The sequence below is a fragment of the Balaenoptera musculus genome, chromosome 1, assembly GCF_009873245.2.
Source record: "Balaenoptera musculus isolate JJ_BM4_2016_0621 chromosome 1, mBalMus1.pri.v3, whole genome shotgun sequence".
In the NCBI taxonomy this organism is placed as follows: Eukaryota; Metazoa; Chordata; class Mammalia; order Artiodactyla; family Balaenopteridae; genus Balaenoptera; species Balaenoptera musculus.
Window position 1 is genome coordinate 99,537,114 of NC_045785.1, and position 20,416 is coordinate 99,557,529.

The following is a 20,416-nucleotide window of genomic DNA, read 5'->3' on the forward strand; positions in this document are numbered from 1 at the left end:
TTTTGTGGTTAAGGGTGGATCACTGGCAATAGCTTCAATATAATCTTTGTTTTGTAGAGTCCATAATATAATCCCAGAAATAAACGCAGAAGCGTTCCAGTTTTACCCTGCTCTCGAGAGTTTAGATCTCAGCTCAAATATAATATCAGAAGTCAAGATATCTTCATTTCCTCGAATGCAGCTTAAATACCTGTAAGTAAAATAGAGTTTAAACTAGATTTAATTTGAAGGGCATGTTTATTATTCATTGATATTTATCTTCCCAGATATGTCTTATTTATTGTGATTTTGATATGCTTATGTGAAACAAACCTAGGTTAGATTTTTTTGTTTTTTTTTTTCTGCCCTTAAAGAGTACACTATTTTCAGAAAATATTAAGTATCCAGGGTAATTTTTGAGATTTAATTCTGGATTGTGTTTTGCTAACAGTTATGTAAAAGGTAAATGGGAGTAGTTTGTTAAACTGTGCTTAACCTGTGTAATGGTGGTGATAATTAGCGTGAGTGCTAGTGTTTTACAGTTTACAAAAGCATATTCACACATACTGTTTCAACCCAAATGAAGTAGGTATTATCCTTATTTTGTACTTGAAGAAACAAAGCAGTTAAATGATTTGTAAAGTTGCATACGGTTGCTAAGTGGTAGAGCTGGGGCTCAGTCATAGACTTGAGGCAGCTTTACAGTGGTAGACTGTTTAGTTTCACCGAATTTTTTTTGTTGTTATCTTGTTCATTTTAGGAATTTGAGCAATAATAGGATAACCATCTTGGAGGCTGGTTGCTTCGATAATTTGTCAAGTTCCTTATTAGTGGTAAAGTTAAACAGGAACAGAATTAGCATGATTCCACCCAAGATCTTCAAGCTACCGCACCTCCAATTCTTGTGAGTAACTAAATAGATGGATTATAAGAAGATTGTTTTTTCTTATAGTGTCTGTTTCTTTTTATTATTATTAGGGCAAATCAGCAAACCAGTTTTCTGACTGTAAAACTATTTTTGTTAAAGGGAACTTAAAAGAAACAGGATTAAAGTTGTGGAAGGTCTCACATTCCAAGGTCTAGACTCCTTAAGATCTTTGAAAATGCAGCGGAATGGAATTAGCAAACTCAAGGATGGAGCGTTTTTTGGCTTGGATAACATGGAAGAATTGTAAGTACTATGAACTAGAATAGGAGATTGTTAGGAAGGGAGTCTGGGGCTTTTCAGTGCCGAACAGCTAGGATAGTAGCTTTAATTATAACAAAGTACTTTAGCTCTTTCTCCCTTCTCTTATGTGAAATAAATTAAGATTTGAGCTTTGTTATCTAACTGGTATTTTTGTCATCATTCTTCCAAACATTTCATCTGAAAAGTTTATATTCCCTTAATGTTTGGCTGATGAAAATTATCAGGATTTATCCAGAACAGGTATACTATATCTCTTGGTGAGTTGATTTTATAGATATGATATTTTAGACAGTCTTACAGGCTTCTTGCACTAAATCTTAAGAAACATGTACGTATTTATGAATAGAATTTGTCTGCTCACTTGGGTTGAGCAAAGGTATATGCCTCTCTGTGCAAGACTTAATGAAGATTTTTGGAATCTTCTCATTGCATGCCTTGTTGGTTTTTTTTTTTAAGATTTAATTTTATTTATTTTTGGCTGCATTAGGTCTTTGTTGCTGCACGCGGGCTTTCTCTAGTTGTGGCGAGCGGGGGCTACTCTTCGTTGTGGTGTGCAGGCTTCTCATTACGGTGGCTTCTCTTGTTGCGGAGCACAGGCTCTAGGCATGTGGTCTTCAGTAGTTGTGGCGCGTGGGCTCAGTAGTTGTGGCTCACAGACTCTAGAGCACAGGCTCAGTAGTTGTGGTGCACGGACGTAGTTGCTCTGTGGCATGTGGGATCTTCCTGGACCAGGGCTCGAACCCGTGTCCCCTGCATTGGCAGGTGGATTCTTAACCACTGTGCCACCAGGGAAGTCCTGCATGCCTTGTTTTGAAACATATTTCCTCCTTTCTTTCTCTAATTCTGCAGAGAACTGGAGCATAATAACCTTACAGAAGTGAACAAGGGGTGGTTGTATGGCTTGCGAATGTTACAACAGCTCTATGTGAGCCAGAATGCTGTTGAAAGAATCAGCCCTGATGCATGGGAGTTCTGCCAAAGACTGTCTGAACTGTAAGTGTGGGATGGCATTTCAGTGGAAGCTGTGAGACTAGAGCAGATAGAATAAGTCATTCCCATGGTCAGTAATGAGATCTAATATCCCTGTTTATTAGAAGTTTGAAAGCCCTAAATTTATCATGTAAATAGAATAAGAATATGAAAGTTGAACTAGAAGAGAGTGAATTTACCTTCCATGTTTCCTGTTTTTAGTGATTTGTCCTATAACCAGTTGACCCGCCTGGATGAATCTGCCTTTGTGGGTCTGAGGTTACTGGAGAGATTGAACTTAGGGGACAACAGAGTCACTCACATTGCTGATGGTGTATTTAGGTTTCTTTCCAATCTTCAGACACTGTAAGTATATCTGTCCTTTTTGGGGATTTTTTATTTTATTTTATTTTATTTTTTAACTCTATACTTTTATTTATTTTTTATTTATTTATTTGTTTATTTATTTATTTATGGCTGTGTTGGGTCTTCGTTTCTGTGCGAGGGCTTTCTCTAGTTGTGGCAAGCGGGGGCCTCTTCTCATCGCGGTGCACGGGCCTCTCACCATCGCGGTCTCTCTTGTTGCGGAGCACAGGCTCCAGATGCGCAGGCTCAGTAATTGTGGCTCACGGGCCCAGTTGCTCTGCGGCATGTGGGATCTTCCCAGACCAGGGCTCAAACCTGTGTCCCCTGCATTGACAGGCAGATTCTCAACCACTGCGCCACCAGGGAAGCCCCAGGATTTTTTTTTTTTTTACTAATTTTTTTAAAGCACTAAAGCAAAACAACTAATCAGTGTACATATTATGTATGTTAATATTTTGCAGTTCTTCTCTCCTATGCCTTGGGACAAGGCAGTCTTGCTTATCTCTATCCCTATATGTAAATTTTATGTATCTCTAGCCATTTCAGTTTGTACTTTAATTCTGAGTTAACTAAACAACAAAGCATCTCTTATTGTGCCAGTTACTGTGGAATAAAACACAGTTGCTAGTGTCAGGAATGCACATTTTCTTACTCCTCTGACCTTGAACTACCAGTAGTGTACCAGATCTACCACTTCTCATTCAAAAGGATGCAGGACGTATAGTGGGAACAGCTCTGGCAGGAGACCTTTTCACTGTTACCAATTTGCTGCATGACTTTGGACAGAAAAAACTAACATTTATTAATGATCTGATATGTGCCAGGTGCATTCAGAGTACTGGGATATTATTGCTCTTTTCCATATTGGGAGACTGAGGTTCAGAGAGATTAAATGATTTGTTTAAAGTCATATACCTTGTAAATGTTTGGGCCAGGATTAGAACCCAGGTCTTTTTCCAGGTCTTTTTCATACTAAAGCTCATGTGCTTTTTTAAAAAAAATAAATTTATGTATTTATTTATTTATTATTTATGTATTTTTGGCTGCATTGGGTCTTCGTTGCTGCGTGCGGGCTTTCTCTAGTTGCGGTGAGCAGGGGCTACTCTTTGTTGTGGTGCACGGGCTCCTCATTGCGGTGACTTCTCTTGTTGCAGAGCATGGGCTCTAGGCGTGTGGGCTTCAGTAGTTGTGGCACGTGGGCTCAGTAGCTGTGGTGCACGGGCTCTAGAGCGCAGGCTCAGTAGTCGTGGCGCACGGGCTTAGTTGCTCTACAGCATGTGGGATTTTCCCGGGCCAGGGCTCGAACCCGTGTCCCCTCCATTGGCAGGCGGATGCTTAACCACTGCACCACCAGGGAAGTCCCTCATGTGCTTTTCATTTTACTGTCAGATGAACAAAATCACTTAGCGTTTCCTGGGTTTTTTTTTTTTTTTATGTCCAGTGAAGGATGGATATAGGATTAGGTGGTTGCAAAAGGCAGTTTCAACTCTAAACTTCTGTTGTTCTGTAAGTTGAATGTTTTACCCTGATCATGGAATATAATTGAATGAAGAGGTATTTTAATGAAATATAGTAATCTCAAACATAAAGCAGAATAAGAGAAAAAGAGTAATTAATAGAATTTGTAGATTCTTAAGGTTCCTGAATAGGGGACTTTTTGGTCATCAGGTTTAGTTGATAAATGGTCTCAGAAAAGAGGCAGGTTCCCAACTTTGGGACCTAACCATAAGTGACAAAGAAAGCATGATAATTTTGTGAAGGTGTCTATGCGTGCACAAGTGTGTGTTTGATGTTTTTTTTCTTTTTTTTAACTTAATGAAGTAGTCCTCCTTTAGATTTGGCCTTGAAAAAGTAAAAGTGATTTCCTTTTTTTAAAAAATTTTTCTCTTTTCTACGTTATCAGAGGTTAAATTAGATCAGTGCAAACTCAGGAATTTATATTAGATGCAGCTGTAGTCTTTTGGCAGTGCATGGAATGGCAGACAGGTTCTTTTATGACACCACTGATTATTACTTTTAGTATTAAAGTTTAGGAAAGTAATTGCAGACGTAAATGATTATCTAATGCTACAAAGATAGTTAAGGCAGAATTAGGAACAGATCTGAGATATTCCGGCTTTAGACCAATGCTCTGGCCAGAGTAGATATACTTCTTACTCACTTTGGTGAGTGAGTTCTATTTATGCTGTTCTGTGGAGGAGAGGGAAAAGTCCTGCAGAGCTGAGCCATCAGTTGTTTCAGTGTTTATTCTTTAGTAAAATAAAATGATCTTTCTTAGCTTTCACTTCAGGTAAAGACATAGCTAAATGGGAAGAGTGATCTCCTATCTCCTTACTGTTATTCACATAACTTTACATATGTCTTATAAAGCAAAAAACTTTGTGCTTTATTGTGAGATGACTTAAGGAAGCAAAAGTGATTAAATATCTTTAACTGGTATTTCTTCCATGATGACATGGTGTGGTGCAATTGCATTTCGTCTGAGAATGGAACAGTGGATTTTAAAAGATCCATACTTTTCCTTTTAAAGAAAACAGAGTGATCACTCTAGCACATGGGTATATCATTCTTACTTCCCAGGGGGCATGTTTAATTGCTGTTGAGCTGTGAAGCTCTGTATTGACATTACTTTTTGTCAGCCATTTTAGATTTAAGGGCTCAGGGGAAGGCTTGGATCACCCCAAAATCCCATTAGTCTGAAATCAGATTTGTAAGCCATACCCCCTGCATCTTGAAATCCTCCTGCTCTTTGTAGGGCCCTGACTATAATTTTTAATATGCTAACACAATTACGGGCTATTAGCTAGGAAGATTAATACTCTTAACAGGTTGCTTAATTTATTTATCAAGGTCAGCTTAATTCTTAGCTTACGAGAATTAGTCCTTACATGCTTATCTCAGGTATTCTTTAAAAAGAAGAGTTGAGTGTTTATCATAAATAGCTTAACCTTTACTCTAAGGATCAAAATTAAAATTAGCATTGTTATGTCAGGATGATGCCTGATGGTGTAATGGTCATGTTGACTAACATAACCTGTCTATCCCTGACATTCTCGTAGAAACTTAAGAAACAATGAAATTTCATGGGCCATAGAAGATGCTAGTGAAGCCTTTGCTGGACTCACAAGTCTCACTAAATTGTATGTACTTACGATATTTATGTATGTCTATGAAGGTATATTTTAAAGAACCAATTGTAAATGTGATTGGATTGTGTCTATTTGCTGTGGCTAGAAAGTCTGAGCCTTTCTGGTTCACCCACTAAAGGAAGAAGCTTTGTTGTTTATTAAGGTTTTTGTTTTTTGGTTTGTTTTTCATTTTGTTTTTTTGTGGTGGGGCACTTTCTGAAAGAACATTCCTAATGTCACTTAAAGAGAAGTTATTTATGGAACTAGAATTTTGATTTAAGTAAAAGAAATGCACTGAAACCAGAATTGAACCATGATCTGTTTAATCATGTGAGATTTACAGGTAATTTAGCAAGAGAGGATTCTCTCAAGTAAGAGTTTAGGTCTTCTCCCATAAGAATGTCTCCCAGGCTTCACATGTGTCTGAGTTTCTTTGACCGGATGATCTTTTGCTGAGAAGGGAGAAACTGGGAATGTAATCCAGTTTATTATATGAAAACTACAGGTGTATCTGTGGTCAGGATGGTTGTTTACAGATACCTCACTGAGCGCTGACATCTTAATAGACACATTTATTCTATGCTTCACACTGGTTAATAATGAAGGTTCACGACTTTCTTAAAAATGCATGTTAAGCTTATTTTCACTCGTTACAGGTAAATGTTTATTTTAATGAATTAAATTTTGTTTAGTGGAGAGCTTTATTAGAAAGGTCTGTTTGTATTTCAGAATCTTACAAGGAAATCAGATTAAGTCAATTACAAAGAAAGCATTCATTGGTCTTGAATCCCTTGAGCATCTGTAAGTATTTTTCAGCCACTTTGCTCAGTATATAAATAATCTTTGCTCTTAGCAGAGGTTTTCATGACCATTTAAAGTGTTTATATAACTTAATTGTAGAAACGGTGACTGGTAATGTTTCATTTCTCTTCATTTCAGAGATTTGAACAACAATGCTATAATGTCTATCCAAGAAAATGCTTTTTCCCAGACTCGCTTGAAAGAACTGTACGTAACTTAAGTCTTTTTTTGTCACTAATTGGATCATTATCCACGCTTGTGCTTAAAGAGTGATGAATGTGACCCAGATGTTTCCCCAAGCACACAATTCAGGCAGGAAAAAAGAAAGTGTTAACATTCAGTTATTTTAGTGGCTGGATGTAATTTAAAAATAACTCAACATTGAAAAGTCCAGAGTGTGTGGCTCCAGGACCTTCTGTTGTTTTCCTGTGTTGCTGATGCATATAGTTAAAGAGACCTTAGCCACGCTGCTTATGCTTTATGTTTACCCTACTGTTCCTTTTTTATTCCCCTCTTCCTTTTTGGACTGTTGGAGACATGTGTTCTCTTGGGGTGAGTTACAGTTAAGGTATTATGTAATGTTTGGAGGTGATCTAGCACTTTCAGTATAATGGTCACAGAGGATGTCTCTAATCTGTTCAAACTACTAAAATGTTCCCAAACTGTTGAATAGTTATGATAGAAAAATACATATCATTTTAACGTTTTTTCATTCATGATTTTTAAAAAATTGTTCTTATTTCCCAGGGGGGATTTCCCAGGGGTGGGGTGGTTAGTTGGGCGTTGCTCTTAATTTTAAACTCTGGTGATTCAGATACTGAGCCACTGGTAAGAATCAACGGGCTATATCAACTTATCTTGCCTTGCCTGAAGGCTACTCAAAGGGAGGTCTGTGGACCAGAGCTGATTCATGACGAGAGAAGGATAGAAATTCAGAACAAGCTTTTTAGAAACTTATAGAACAATTTGACCTTACTGTGACACTTCTGTTGAATTTTATAAAAGTATTGATCTATAACAGATTGGGAATTTAAAAAACTGGTCCTTCTCCACATATAGTTTGAGATGCACTGGAAGTATGTGAGTTCAAATTGCCTAGGTTTAGATTCTTGCCCCATTCTTTACAACTGTGTGTTTAGCCTAAGACTCAGTTTCCCTTCTCAATATGGGAAGAGCACTGCCCTCAGGCTTATGTGAGGATAAAATGAGATAATTTGTTTATGGAAGAAATGTTTATTGTCATCTGCTATGTAAGGTACTGTTCTAAATGCTAAAAACGCAGTAGTGAACAAGACAAAGTCTCTGTCCTCGTAGCATATTACAATAAATTCTATAAGGAAGTTAAATAATAAACCAGTAGGTATATAATATCTCATCAGATAATAAATGTTCTGAAGAAAAAGCTGGGTCAAAGGTGTACAGAGTGACAGGGATTGCTATTTTGAAGTAGTGAGGGAAGGCTTTTCTGAAGATAACAGCCTTTGAGCCAGGCCCTTAGTGAGATGAAGTGGCAAACCATTTTATACTGGGCGAAGGGCATTCCAGGCACAGGGAAGAGCAAGTGAAAAGGCCCTGAGGAAGGAGCTTGCTTTTTGTGCTTGAAGAACAGCAGAGACACTGGTGCGGCTGGAAGACAAGAGCAAGGGGAAGAATGGTAGGAGATGAGGTCAGAGACATAAGCAGGCCTGATCATGTAGGGCCTAATAGGCCATGAGGAGTTAGGACTTTTTCCCCCCTAAATGCACTAGAAAGCTTTTGAGGGTTTTGAGAAGATGCTCCACACAGAGCCTGGCATATAGTAAAAGGTGAATAACTAAGATAATAACAAAAGTTAAAATGTTATGGAGATCATCTTTTGTTATTTTCTGCCAGATTTTTTTTTTTTAAATAAATTTATTTATTTATTTTTGGCTGCATTGGGTCTTCATTGCTGCACACAGGCTTTTCTCTAGTTGCATCGAGCGGGGGCTACTCTTCGTTGCGGTGCGCGGGCTTCTCATTGCGGTGGCTTCTCTTGTTGTGGAGCACGGGCTCTAGGCACGCGGGCTTCAGTTGTGGCGCACAGGCTCAGTAGTTGTGGCTCGCGGGCTCTAGAGTGCAGGCTCAGTAGTCGTGGCGCACAGGCTTAGTTGCTCCGCGGCATGTGGAATCTTCCCGGACCAGGGCTCGAACCCTTGTCCCCTGCGTTGGCAGGCGGATTCTTAACCACTGTGCCACCAGGGAAGTCGTCTGCCAGATTTTTAAAGTGGCTTGCTTATATATATATATTTTTTTTGGTCTCTTGAGATATTTTGAGTTATTTCTCCTAAGGCTTACTTTAACTTGAAAAGGCACAACTTACTGCATATCAGTATTACCTTTTTTTGGTTGTGATAATCTGAGGGCCAGCAAGAAAGTTTTAACTCTTGTTAAGAGAAATCAGTTTAAAATATAATTTTTATAGTAGGTGAAAGCAAATATCGTAGTTTCATTCTTCAGAGAGTCATTTGGTGATTTTTGGAGTTGGTTTGAACAAGCTGCTAATTCAGGAACTCTAATGCATCTTATTTACTGAGAAGTTTTAGTTGCTCTTGGTTACTTTAAATTTAAGTCATATTTATAATACGGAATTTCACATCAACATTTATTAAAGTATCTCTTAATACTTTTTGGTATCCTTCGCAGTGCTTTGCATAAATATTGGAGGGAGGTGGGAGAGTCAAATATGAATTAAAAATTGTTTTGCATTAAAATTATGTAATCATGGTAGAAAATTAGATAATTAAACCAAGAGGGAGAGAAAGACCCCAAATTCCCAGTACTCAAAAAGACAACCACTGTTGATATTTGATATATATCTATCCATATACTTGCGGAGAAAATGCAGGATATACTCCATTAGGTACAGCAGAGTTCATTAGCATGTGAAGGGTGGAAAGATGCAAAAGAAATAGAAGTGAAGGGAACTAAGTGAATCTTGTGGTATCTGTGGCCAGACACTATGCTAAATGCTTTATTTAAAAAAATTTTTGAGGTAGGTGTTCTTAATCCCATTTTCCAGGAATAGAAACTGAGATTTTGGAGGCATTCAGTATCTTGCCTAAGGTAAGTAGTGGAATTAGGATGTAAGTACATGTCTCATGAGGCAACTTATATTACACCTGAGAAAGCATAAGTTAGGGCTTCCCTGGTGGTGCAGTGGTTGAGAATCCTCCTGCCAGTGCATGGGTTCGAGCCCTGGTCCGGGAAGAGCCCACATGCCGCGGAGCAACTAAGCCCGTGCCACAACTACTGAAGCCCGCATGCCTAGAGCCCGTACTCTGCAAGAAGAGAAGCCACCGCAATGAGAAGCCCGCGCACCACAACGAAGAGTAGCCCCCGCTCGCCGCAACTAGAGAAAGCCCACGCGCGGCAACAAAGACCCAACGCAGCCAAAAATAAATAAATAAATAAAATAAATTAAAAAAAAAAGAAAGCATAAGTTAAACCATATCATTCCTCTGTTCTTAACCTTCCGGTGTCTTCCCAGCACACATAGGAAAAAAACAACTCAGGTTCTTTCCTTAGTTTATAAAGCGCTTGCATGGCCTGGTCTTTCTTGCCCATCTCTGTGACCTCATTCCCGTCACTGTCCCCTCGCTTTCTGTGCTCTGACTTCAGTGGCCTCCTTGCTTTTCCTGGAGCACACTAAGCATCTGCCTCAAGGTCTTTGTGCATAGTTTCCTCCGTCTGTGACACTCTTACCTCAGATCTTCATGTGATTTGCTCTCTCGATTCTTTCAGGTCTTTGCCCAAATGCCATCTCTTCAAAGAATCTTTCCCGGACTGCTTTATCTAAACTGGTAGCTGCTGTCTCTATGTCTGTGCCCAGCTTTGTTTTTCTTGATAGGACTTAACTTTCTGACACTATACTTTGCATTTCTTTGTTTATTGCTTGGCTCTAAATACATAAGCTTTGTGAGAGCTGTAGTGCGACAGCCTAGAACAGTGCCTGGCATATAGTAGACTCAAATATTTCTCGGTGAATGAACGCATATAACATAAGAATTCTGAAATGCAAAAGGTAACTTTTGGCCTGCTTAATTAAAATTGCCCTTGATAAAGTATGGCTTTTGGGGTACCCTTAAAGACTGTTTGAAACTTCTTTGGAATCAGATCTTAGGTATTTTTATACCAAACTTTAAAATTACTTGAGGATTTTGGTGATGCACGCAAAGCAGGTTATAATGTTGTCAGAATCACTTGCTTTCCCTACTTCCAAGTGGATGAGACATTTAAGGGTCATTAAAATAAAACACTGACCTTTCACATATATTTTATAGGCCTATTATAACCACAAACCATTTTTCAGTGGTTCTTAGTTTAGGTTGCAGTACACATTGCCACAGGGCTGAAATGTTTTTAGTCTTGATGAAATAATTTGAAAATAATTATATCCTGTCCACAACAAAGATGTCTCTATGTCCCAATATATATAGTAAGCTCTTCCCCAAATTTCTCTGGGAAAAATTTTAAACGTCAAAAGTTTAAAGGACAGTACAAAGAACATCCATATGCCATTTACCTGGATTCATCAATTGTTAACTCTTTGGTAAATTTGTTACCTGTTTCTCTCCCTCCCTCCTTCCTTCTTTCCCTTTCTCTCTCCTTCTGTCTCTCTCCCTCTTTCCACACACACTCATATACATATATACATACACTTATTATTTTGCTTAACCAGTCGAAAGTAAGCTACAGACATCATGACACTTCACTTCTAAAATATCTCAGCATGTATTTCCTATGCAGGGTTATTTTCGTATATAACCACAGCACTATTATCACACCCAATGAAATTAACATTGATAAAATAATATTATCTAATATGCAGTCCATACTCAGATTTCCCTAATGTCCAAAAATGTTCTTTGTATATATATATTTTCTTAATGAAGGATCACGCTTTACATTTGGTTGTAATGACTCTTTAGTCTCCTTTAATCTGAAATAAATCCCTTACCCTTATTCCCCCCACCCCTTTTATTAGTGTCTTTCATGACACTGTCATATTTGAGGAAACAAGGCTGACAGTCTAAATTTGTTTTTTCATGATTAGATCCAGGTTAAACATTTTTTTGGCAAGAAAAATGCTTAGGTGTGTAGTAAGCTTTTTTTTTTTTTCTCTTAATTTATTTATTTCTGGCTGTGTTGGGTCTTTGTTGCTGCGCGTGGGCTTTCTCTAGTTGCAGGGAGCAGGGGCTACTCTTCGTTGCGGTGCGCGGGCTTCTCATTGCAGTGGCTTCTCTTGTTGCGGAGCACAGGCTCCAGGTGCGTGGGCTTCAGTAGTTGTGGCACATGGGCTTAGTTGCTCTGCGGCATGTGGGATCTTCCCAGACCAGGGCTCGAACCCGTGTCCCCTGCATTGGCTGGCGGATTCTTAACCACTGCACCACCAGGGACGTCCCGTGTAGTAAGCTTGTAATGCTGGAGAAACTTGGAATGAAAAGTAAAGGGCACTTCTTTTCCTCTTTGTTTCTGCAGAATTCTGAACACAAGCAGTTTGCTCTGTGACTGCCATTTGAAGTGGTTGCTTCGGTGGCTGGTTGATAATAACTTTCAACATTCTGTGAATGTAAGCTGTGCACACCCTGAATGGCTAGCAGGGCAAAGCATCCTGAATGTGGATCTGAAAGATTTTGTCTGTGGTTTGTATTTTTGTTTTAATGTTTTGTATATTACGCACTTACTATCTTAACAACAGAATTTTAAAAAATTTTAAATAGAATGCTTTCCCACTAGCATATCTATTTCCATTTCTTTAGATTCTTCTCTAACATTTTTGTATTGTAATTGTAGCTTAAATTTTGTGTTCTTCGACTTAATATATCATAAGCAGTTTCTTTCCTCTGTGTGTTCTTAAATGATCATTTAAAATACTGTCAGTATAATAGCATCTTTATGAATGTAAGCCTTTCCCTTTTAGGGAGATTATTAACGTTAGAATAAATATCTAGTAGTAAGATTCCTGAATCAAAAAGTGTGAGTTTTTTTTCATGAATTCATTCAAAAGCATGATTTTATATTTAGTAGATCTTGAAAAGTGCTACCAGGTGTTTTCAAACAGATAGCACTAGTTTATGTTGTCACCAGCAATGTATGAATGTACCAGTTTCACTTGGTTTCTATTTTTGATGCATTTTCCTAAGACAGAAGGAGCAGGGTTTGGGAGTTTTTTGGAGGGGAAGGGAGACAGAGACAAGTTGTCATAGACAAGTTGTCTTGATTCTAGCACTTAATTATAATTTCAAGTATACATCTATATTGTTTTGTCTCAATTTGGAAAATTTTCTTTTACATTTACATTTCCTTTAAAGTAACTAATTCTTAGCTTTACACAGTGGAACTTTTAGATTAGTGTATCTGTGTTGCATATCACTAGTAACTCTGATCATTTAGATACCTGTATATTGCCAGATGTATTTCCACAGTCTACTTAAAGATGCTTAGGACATTTGGAAGTTCAGGCACATAAAATACTTAAGTTGTTTTTACAAATTTTAAGGAAGAAAACAGAGAACCTAGTAATGATTAAATTCTGCTTACATTGCCATGAATGCCCTTCTGACTTTACTTAGTTTTAAACGTAAGCATACACCATCCACTTTATCTTCTTTTTTTAGTTATCACTTTTATGGCACAGTGAAATGTTACCCAGTGAAGACATTGGTTAAGAATTCATATACCTGCTTCTCTGAATCAGTCCAATAATATATTATTATTTATGAATCTGTAGTTTATTAGCCAGTCCTAAGCCAGTCTTCATTTGGACATTTGACATGTTTGGAATTTTTCACTATTTTAGGTGAAAGTTATGCACAAAGTACTTTCAAATAGTATGTTTTATTAATAGGAATACCTATTTTTACATATGTTATATATACACACAAACACACACATACACATACACACAAGGGGTAATAGAATTAGAGCTTGTTTTAAAATTCTAATTTAGGTTTCTCCTTTTCTCGGTAACTGGTAATACTTAAGAACGGTAAGGGATGGTAGAAAGAGTGCTAAGCCCTGAAGTCTGAAGACCTGGGTTCCAGTCCAGGCTTGGCTGCGGACTTACATATCTTAGAGCAAGTCATTTGACCCTTCTGGGCATCATTTTCCTCATCTTAAAACAAGGAAATTGGATTCTAGCTCTATAGTCCCTTTCAACCTTAACATGACATTTTGTAAACATAACATGCAATTTTACATTATTTGTTTTAAAATTGAATCTATAGAAGCAAAAATAAATAACTGACTTGGCTCCTGCCCCATTTTTTTTCTCCTTAGATGATTTTCTCAAGCCGCAGATAAGAACCCATCCCGAAACCACAGTTGCTCTAAGAAGCATGAACGTGACTCTGACATGCATTGCAGTGAGCAGCAGTGATTCACCCATGTCTGCTGTGTGGCGCAAAGACAGTGAAATCTTGTATGATGCTGATATTGAGAATTTTGTTCGTTATCAGCAACAAGCTGGAGAAGCTCTGGAATACACTAGTGTCTTACATCTTTTCAATGTAAATTTCACAGATGAAGGAAAATATCAGTGTATTATTACTAATCACTTTGGTTCTAACTATTCTCATAAAGCCAAACTGACTGTGAATGGTAAGAAATTATGCTCCCTGATAGTTTTGTGGTTAGAAGGATTTTTCATGTTTAATTTTTGAATCTTTGACCAAGAAAATTAGGATAAACCTGACATTGCGGGGGGAGTTCTTACTATTTTTGTCTTTAGGGTTATGACAGTATACAGACTGGATTGCTAATTTACCCACTTACTGTCCCTAATCAGTCTTTGACTGAGGGGTAAAGGTGAATTCTGTGGCTCTAGGAGATGGGCTACTTTCGTTTTTATCTATGCTTTTGAAAAAAAATTTTTTTTAATTCTCCATTTTCTTTCCAGAACCATAATTCTGTTCTAAAAACTATGAAATTTATTCCTGACATTGTTCACAGGCCGTCCAATAACTGGGAGTATTGAGAACATTTCTGGGTCCAGTGATCATGGTCATTGTCTAAATGTAGTCACACAAAACCATTTTTGAAAGCAATGCTCTTTTTCATTGTGGCTGTGAAAGAAAAACACAAAACAGCTTGATTGATCTATCGCCTGTTAGGCTGAATAACTACAACGCTTCAGGCTTTGTGCAACCAAAAGATGTACATATGTCTTGCTCCTGGGTTGTTTCATGAGATGTTTGAAGGCATAAATTTTTTTTATCATGCAGTTTCCTTGACAGCTTTGTAGATGTTTGTTTGGGAAGCACCATTTAGTCTCTTAAGTAAGGAAGTCATAGTAAATATTAAGTTCTAAAATATATGTTCAAAAAGGTTTGTGGCTTCTGCTTTTTCTGTCCCTATCAAGGAGATCAGGTAGATTTGCCACGCATTCTAGAAGAGTTAGTCATCACTGTACTCCATGCTCTGAGGTTCTGGGAGAAAAGATGGCCTCTAAAGTAGTATTTATTGTCAATGCAGGGAGCATGTCTTCTCAAAGAAATGGAGCATTACAACAGTTGGTATTTTGCCTAATAGAGTCTCCCTTGTATGTATGTATGAGTGTATGTATATATATATATATATTCCCCCCCCCACACACCCACTTTCTCTTGGTGATCTTTTTTGGAACAGAGATGCCATCTTTTCTGAAAACTCCAATGGATCTAACTATTCGCACTGGTGCCATGGCCAGATTAGAATGTGCTGCAGAGGGGCACCCTGCACCTCAGATTTCCTGGCAGAAAGATGGTGGTACTGACTTTCCTGCGGCTCGAGAGAGACGCATGCATGTCATGCCTGAGGATGATGTCTTCTTCATTGCAAATGTGAAAATAGAAGACATGGGGATCTATAGCTGCATGGCACAGAACATAGCAGGCGGCCTCTCAGCAAATGCTTCATTAATTGTGTTAGGTATGTTTATTGCTCCGTGGGTCCCTGCTTTTGTGGGAGTCTTTTTATTACGGATTGACTCTTGGTCTTAATGGCAAGAAGAATCTATGTTTGAGATTTTAGTTGGGATTCTTATATCTTTGTTTCCTTGTTCTGCCAATGTATGCAGGGTTATGTCAGCCTAGGATATTAGTGGATCAGTTAACTGAAATCTGGGGAAATTCTGAGGGCAGAATTAGAGATTTTTATCCCATGAATTGAAAATTCAAATCCCTTTATCCTGTTATATTTCCCTCTGTAAGTTTTCTACTTCATGTATATGTTTTTTCTACTATTCAGTAGTGCGTTTGCACTTTTATACTGCCTCACATACTGCTTCACAGAGAACTTGAGACAATGTAACTTTCCCCCCTAGTTCATTTTTAAAAAAAAAATTATAAGACGAAAAAAATGATCTGTCTTCTGGTTAGATTTCCTGTTTTCCTTCCAGTGTGCTCCTGTTAATCCTATCCTCTGGTAAAATGTCTTTTCCCCATAGATTTCCCCTGACAAGCCAGTTTGTTTTCTTACGAGAACACTTTTCTTTTCTTTTTAAATTGGGGTATAGTTGTTTTACAGTGTTGTGTTAGTTTCTGCTGTACAGCGAAGTGAAGTAGAGTTCCCTGTGCTATACAGCAGGTTCTCATTAGTTATCTATTTTATACATATTAGTGTATATATGTCAATCCCAGTCTCCCAATTCATCCCACCCCCCACCCCCTTCCCCCTTTGGCATCCATACATTTGGAGAACACTTTTCTTCATGGGACTCAAATTCAAGGCAAATTCTCTTTTCCTCTAGATGTTAAGGTTTTAAAAAATGTGTTGGTTTGTGTAATTACTTGTGTAATCAGAAAAATAAGTTTATTGTTTAAAAAATTTAAGATATGTAGAGAATTAGAAAAAAAGAGGGAAAGTCAGTCAGGCACTGTGGAAGATTTTGACATATTCTGGACGTTTTAAGCACTCATCTTGGGACTTCCTTGGTGGTCCAGTGCTAAAGAATCCGCCTTACAATGCAGGGGATGTAGGTTCAATCCCTGGTCAGGGAACTAAGAGCCCACGTGCCTCAGGGCAACTAAGCCCGCGCACCACAACTACTGAGCTCGCGCCTCAACTAGAGAGCCTGCCTGCCGCAAACTGCAGAGCCCACGTGCTCTGGAACCCACGTGCCACGACTACAGAGCCCGCGCACCCTGGAGCCCGTGCACCACAACTAGAGAAGAGAAAACCCACATGCCACAACTAGAGAGAAGCCCACACGCGTGCTGCAAGGAAAGATCCCGCATGCCTCAATGAAGATCCCGCATGCTGCAACTAAGACCCAACACAGCCAAAAATAAATTAAATAAATAATAAATCTTTAAAAAACCCCACAAAACTCATCTTGGGACTTCCCTGGCAGACCAGTGGTTAAGACTTCGCCTTCTGGGACTCCCCTGGTGGCGCAGTGGTTAAGAATCCACCTGCCAATGCAGAGAACATGGGTTCGAGCCCTGGTCCGGGAAGATCCCACATGCTGCAGAGCAACTAAGCCTGCGTGCCACAACTACTGAGCCTGCGCTCTAGAGCCCGCGAGCCACAACTACTGAAGCCTGTGCACCTAGAGCCTGTGCTCTGCAGCAAGAAGCCACCGCAATGAGAAGCCCACACACCACAACAAAGAGTAGCCCCTGCTCACTGCAACTAGAGAAAGCCTGCATGCAACAATGAAGACCCAGTGCAGCCATAAATAAATAAATAAATAAATAAATCTAAAGAATTAAAAAGATCAACGAAAGAAATACTTATAAACAAAACAAAAGCTTCGCCTTCCAATGCAGGGGGTGCGGGTTCGATCCCTGGTCGGGGATCTAAGATCCCACATGCCTCACGGCCAAAAAACCAAAACATAAAACAGAAACAATATTGTAACAAACTCAATAAAGACTTTAAAAATGGTCCACATCCAAAAAAAAAAAAAAAATCTAAAAAAAATATAATAAAATAAAACACTCATCTTTATGTGGTTATGTATACCTACTTTTTTCCACTTAATATTGTATCACAGGGTTACCTTGTCATTGTCTTCATGAATATCATGTGGCTGTGGTATAATTTACTTACTCATTTTTCTGCTAGATTTTTAGATTTTTTCCCTTTACCTTTAAAAATTAGAACTAATTTTGTAATAAACATTTTTGTGTATAAATCTTTGAATTCTTTGCTTAGGATAGCTTGCTCAAGATGGAATTCCTGAGATGAGAATTAGATTTTTTGAGGCTTTTGCTTTTCTGAAACATTAACTTCTAACCCTCCCCATGAGCATATGAAAGTGCTTATTTCATCATAACCTAATTAGTCTAATTCAATTAGGAATAAAACTGCCTAATATTTTTTAATGCATCTTTCTGTTAGAGACACCCTCATTTATTAGACCTCTGGAGGACAAGACAGTAACCCGAGGTGAAACTGCAGTATTACAGTGCATAGCTGGAGGGAGTCCTGCCCCTCGCCTCAACTGGACCAAAGATGATGGACCACTGCTGGTGACAGAACGGCACTTCTTTGCTGCAGCCAACCAACTTCTCATCATTGTAGATGCTGGGCTAGAAGATGCTGGGAAATATACCTGCATTATGTCCAACACCCTTGGGACAGAACGTGGTCACATTTACCTAAATGTGATTTCAACCCCCAATTGTGACTCTTCCCAGAGTAGCATTGGGCATGAAGACGATGGGTGGACCACAGTTGGCATTGTCATCATTGTTGTGGTCTGCTGTGTTGTGGGTACCTCTTTGATCTGGGTCATTGTTATTTACCACATGAGAAGGAAAAATGAAGACTATAGTATCACGAACACAGGTGAGTGGTACCCGGTTGACCCTTGTGGCTTATACCTGAGTCAGGAATGTAGTGTAGGATTTGTTGTTAAATATAAAAAACTAAGGAGCTTTGATAATTTATGTGTGATAGAAGGAAGAGTTTTTCTGTTAAAATGTCCTACTTCCTTGATATATTGGAACCCCTCTAGTGAATAAGTTTAAGAATTTGTAGACAGTCCCCCAAAACTTTGTTCTTATGAACAGTTGCAGGTGCACCTTCTTTCTTTAATACCTAAGGCTCATTTCCATTGTAATTTTCCTTTGCGGAACAGTGGAGTCCTTATGACAGAGATCAGTCTTTCACACCTGTCCCTCACGCTGAAATCCTGTAAGAGAAGAGGTGCAGCCAGATAGATTGCTAAAGTGTGTCTGTGGATAAGATTTCAGACTTTAGGGTTTTTTTCTTTTGGTAATACTTTTAAAATCAAGCTTGGGGGAGAATTCTAGTGAGAAATAATTTTCAGAGAAAATTCTAGGAGTTGTTGAGTTCCTAGGTATATAACATTTTCCTGGCCATTAGTACCAAGGTAGAATACATTTGCAAGATAGTCTTCTGAGTTTTGGCTTAAATTGCCTAACTTTATTTGAGAGTTACAGATGTCTCTTTTACAGACGAGCTCAATCTGCCTGCAGACATTCCCAGCTACTTGTCTTCCCAAGGAACACTGTCTGAGCCACAGGAAGGCTATAGCAACTCTGAGGCAGGCAGTCATCAGCAACTTATGCCTCCTGCCAATGGATATTTACACAAAGGCGCTGATGGTAATGACTTTTTATTATGTATGCTTACAATTTCAGCCTACCCTGTTTAGTTTTTTTTTAAGTGTATAGTTTTCCCCAGTAATCTGAAGCAATATTTTAAAGTAAGCTACTCAATGAAAACATTTGCCCCATGCAAAATAGGATGAAAATTGACTAAAGTCTTTTTTTTTTGAAGTTTTGAATTTTATTTTATTTATATTTTTATACAGCAGGTGCTTATTAGTCATCAATTTTATACACATCAGTGTATACATGTCAATCCCAATCTCCCAATTCATCACACCACCACCACCGCCCACCGCCGCTTTCCCCCCTTGGTGTCCATACGTTTGTTCTCTACATCTGTGTCTCAATTTCTGCCCTGCAAACCGGTTCATCTGTACCATTTTTCTAGGTTCCACATATATGCGTTAATATACGATATTTGTTTTTCTCTTTCTGACTTACTTCACTCTATATGACAGTCTCTAGATCCATCCACGTCTCAACAAATGACCCAATTTCGTTCTTTTTTGTGGCTGAGTAATATTCCATTGTATATATGTGCCACATCTTCTTTATCCATTCATCTGTCGATGGACACTTAGGTTGCTTCCATGTCCTGGCTATTGTAAATAGAGCTGCAATGAACATTTTGGTACATGACTTTTTTTGAACTATGGTTTTCTCAGGGTATATGCCCAGAAGTGGGATTGCTGGGTCGTATGGTAGTTCTATTTGTAGTTTTTTAAGGAACCTCCATACTGTTCTCCATAGTGGCTGTATCAATTTACATTCCCACCAACAGTGCAAGAGTGTTCCCTTTCCTCCACACCCTCTCCAGCATTTATTGTTTCTAGATTTTTTGATGATGGCCATTCTGACCGGTGTGAGATGATATCTCATTGTAGTTTTGATTTGCATTTCTCTAATGATTAATGATGCTGAGCATTCTTTCATGTGTCTGTTGGCAATCTGTATATCTTCTTTGGAGAAATGTCTATTTAGGTCTTCTGCCCATTTTTGGATTGGGTTGTTCGTTTTTTTGTTATTGAGCTGCATGAGCTGCTTGTAAATCTTGGAGATTAATCCTTTGTCAGTTGCTTCATTTGCAAATATTTTCTCCCATTCTGATGGTTGTCTTTTGGTCTTGTTTATGGTTTCCTTTGCTGTGCAAAAGCTTTAAGTTTCATTAGGTCCCATTTGTTTATTTGTGTTTTTATTTCCATTTCTCTAGGAGCTGGGTCAAAAAGAATCTTGCTGTGATGTATGTCATAGAGTGTTCTGCCTATGTTTTCCTCTAAGAGTTTGATAGTGTCTGGCCTTACACTTAGGTCTTTAATCCATTTTGAGTTTATTTTTGTGCATGGTGACAGGGAGTGTTCTAATTTCATACTTTTACATGTATCTGTCCAATTTTCCCAGCACCA

General features: G+C 38.4%; 1 protein-coding gene across 4 annotated transcripts in view; it reads left to right on the forward strand.

Annotated features, from left to right (window-relative positions):
- The window catches only part of LRIG2 (leucine rich repeats and immunoglobulin like domains 2), a 75,093-nt gene that overhangs the window by 34,844 nt on the left and 19,833 nt on the right, over positions 1–20,416 (forward strand). For 3 of the 4 annotated variants that reach the window (XM_036867398.1, XM_036867408.1, XM_036867426.1), the window contains 13 exons: positions 58–192; positions 740–883; positions 1,007–1,150; positions 2,018–2,161; positions 2,360–2,503; positions 5,563–5,643; positions 6,361–6,432; positions 6,571–6,639; positions 11,932–12,095; positions 13,732–14,052; positions 15,079–15,360; positions 17,776–18,225; positions 18,858–19,007. In XM_036867398.1, the coding sequence (XP_036723293.1) occupies positions 58–192; positions 740–883; positions 1,007–1,150; positions 2,018–2,161; positions 2,360–2,503; positions 5,563–5,643; positions 6,361–6,432; positions 6,571–6,639; positions 11,932–12,095; positions 13,732–14,052; positions 15,079–15,360; positions 17,776–18,225; positions 18,858–19,007 (2,300 nt within the window). The remainder of the gene's footprint in view (positions 1–57; positions 193–739; positions 884–1,006; positions 1,151–2,017; positions 2,162–2,359; positions 2,504–5,562; positions 5,644–6,360; positions 6,433–6,570; positions 6,640–11,931; positions 12,096–13,731; positions 14,053–15,078; positions 15,361–17,775; positions 18,226–18,857; positions 19,008–20,416) is intronic. The other variant, XM_036867418.1, reaches the window with a different exon arrangement.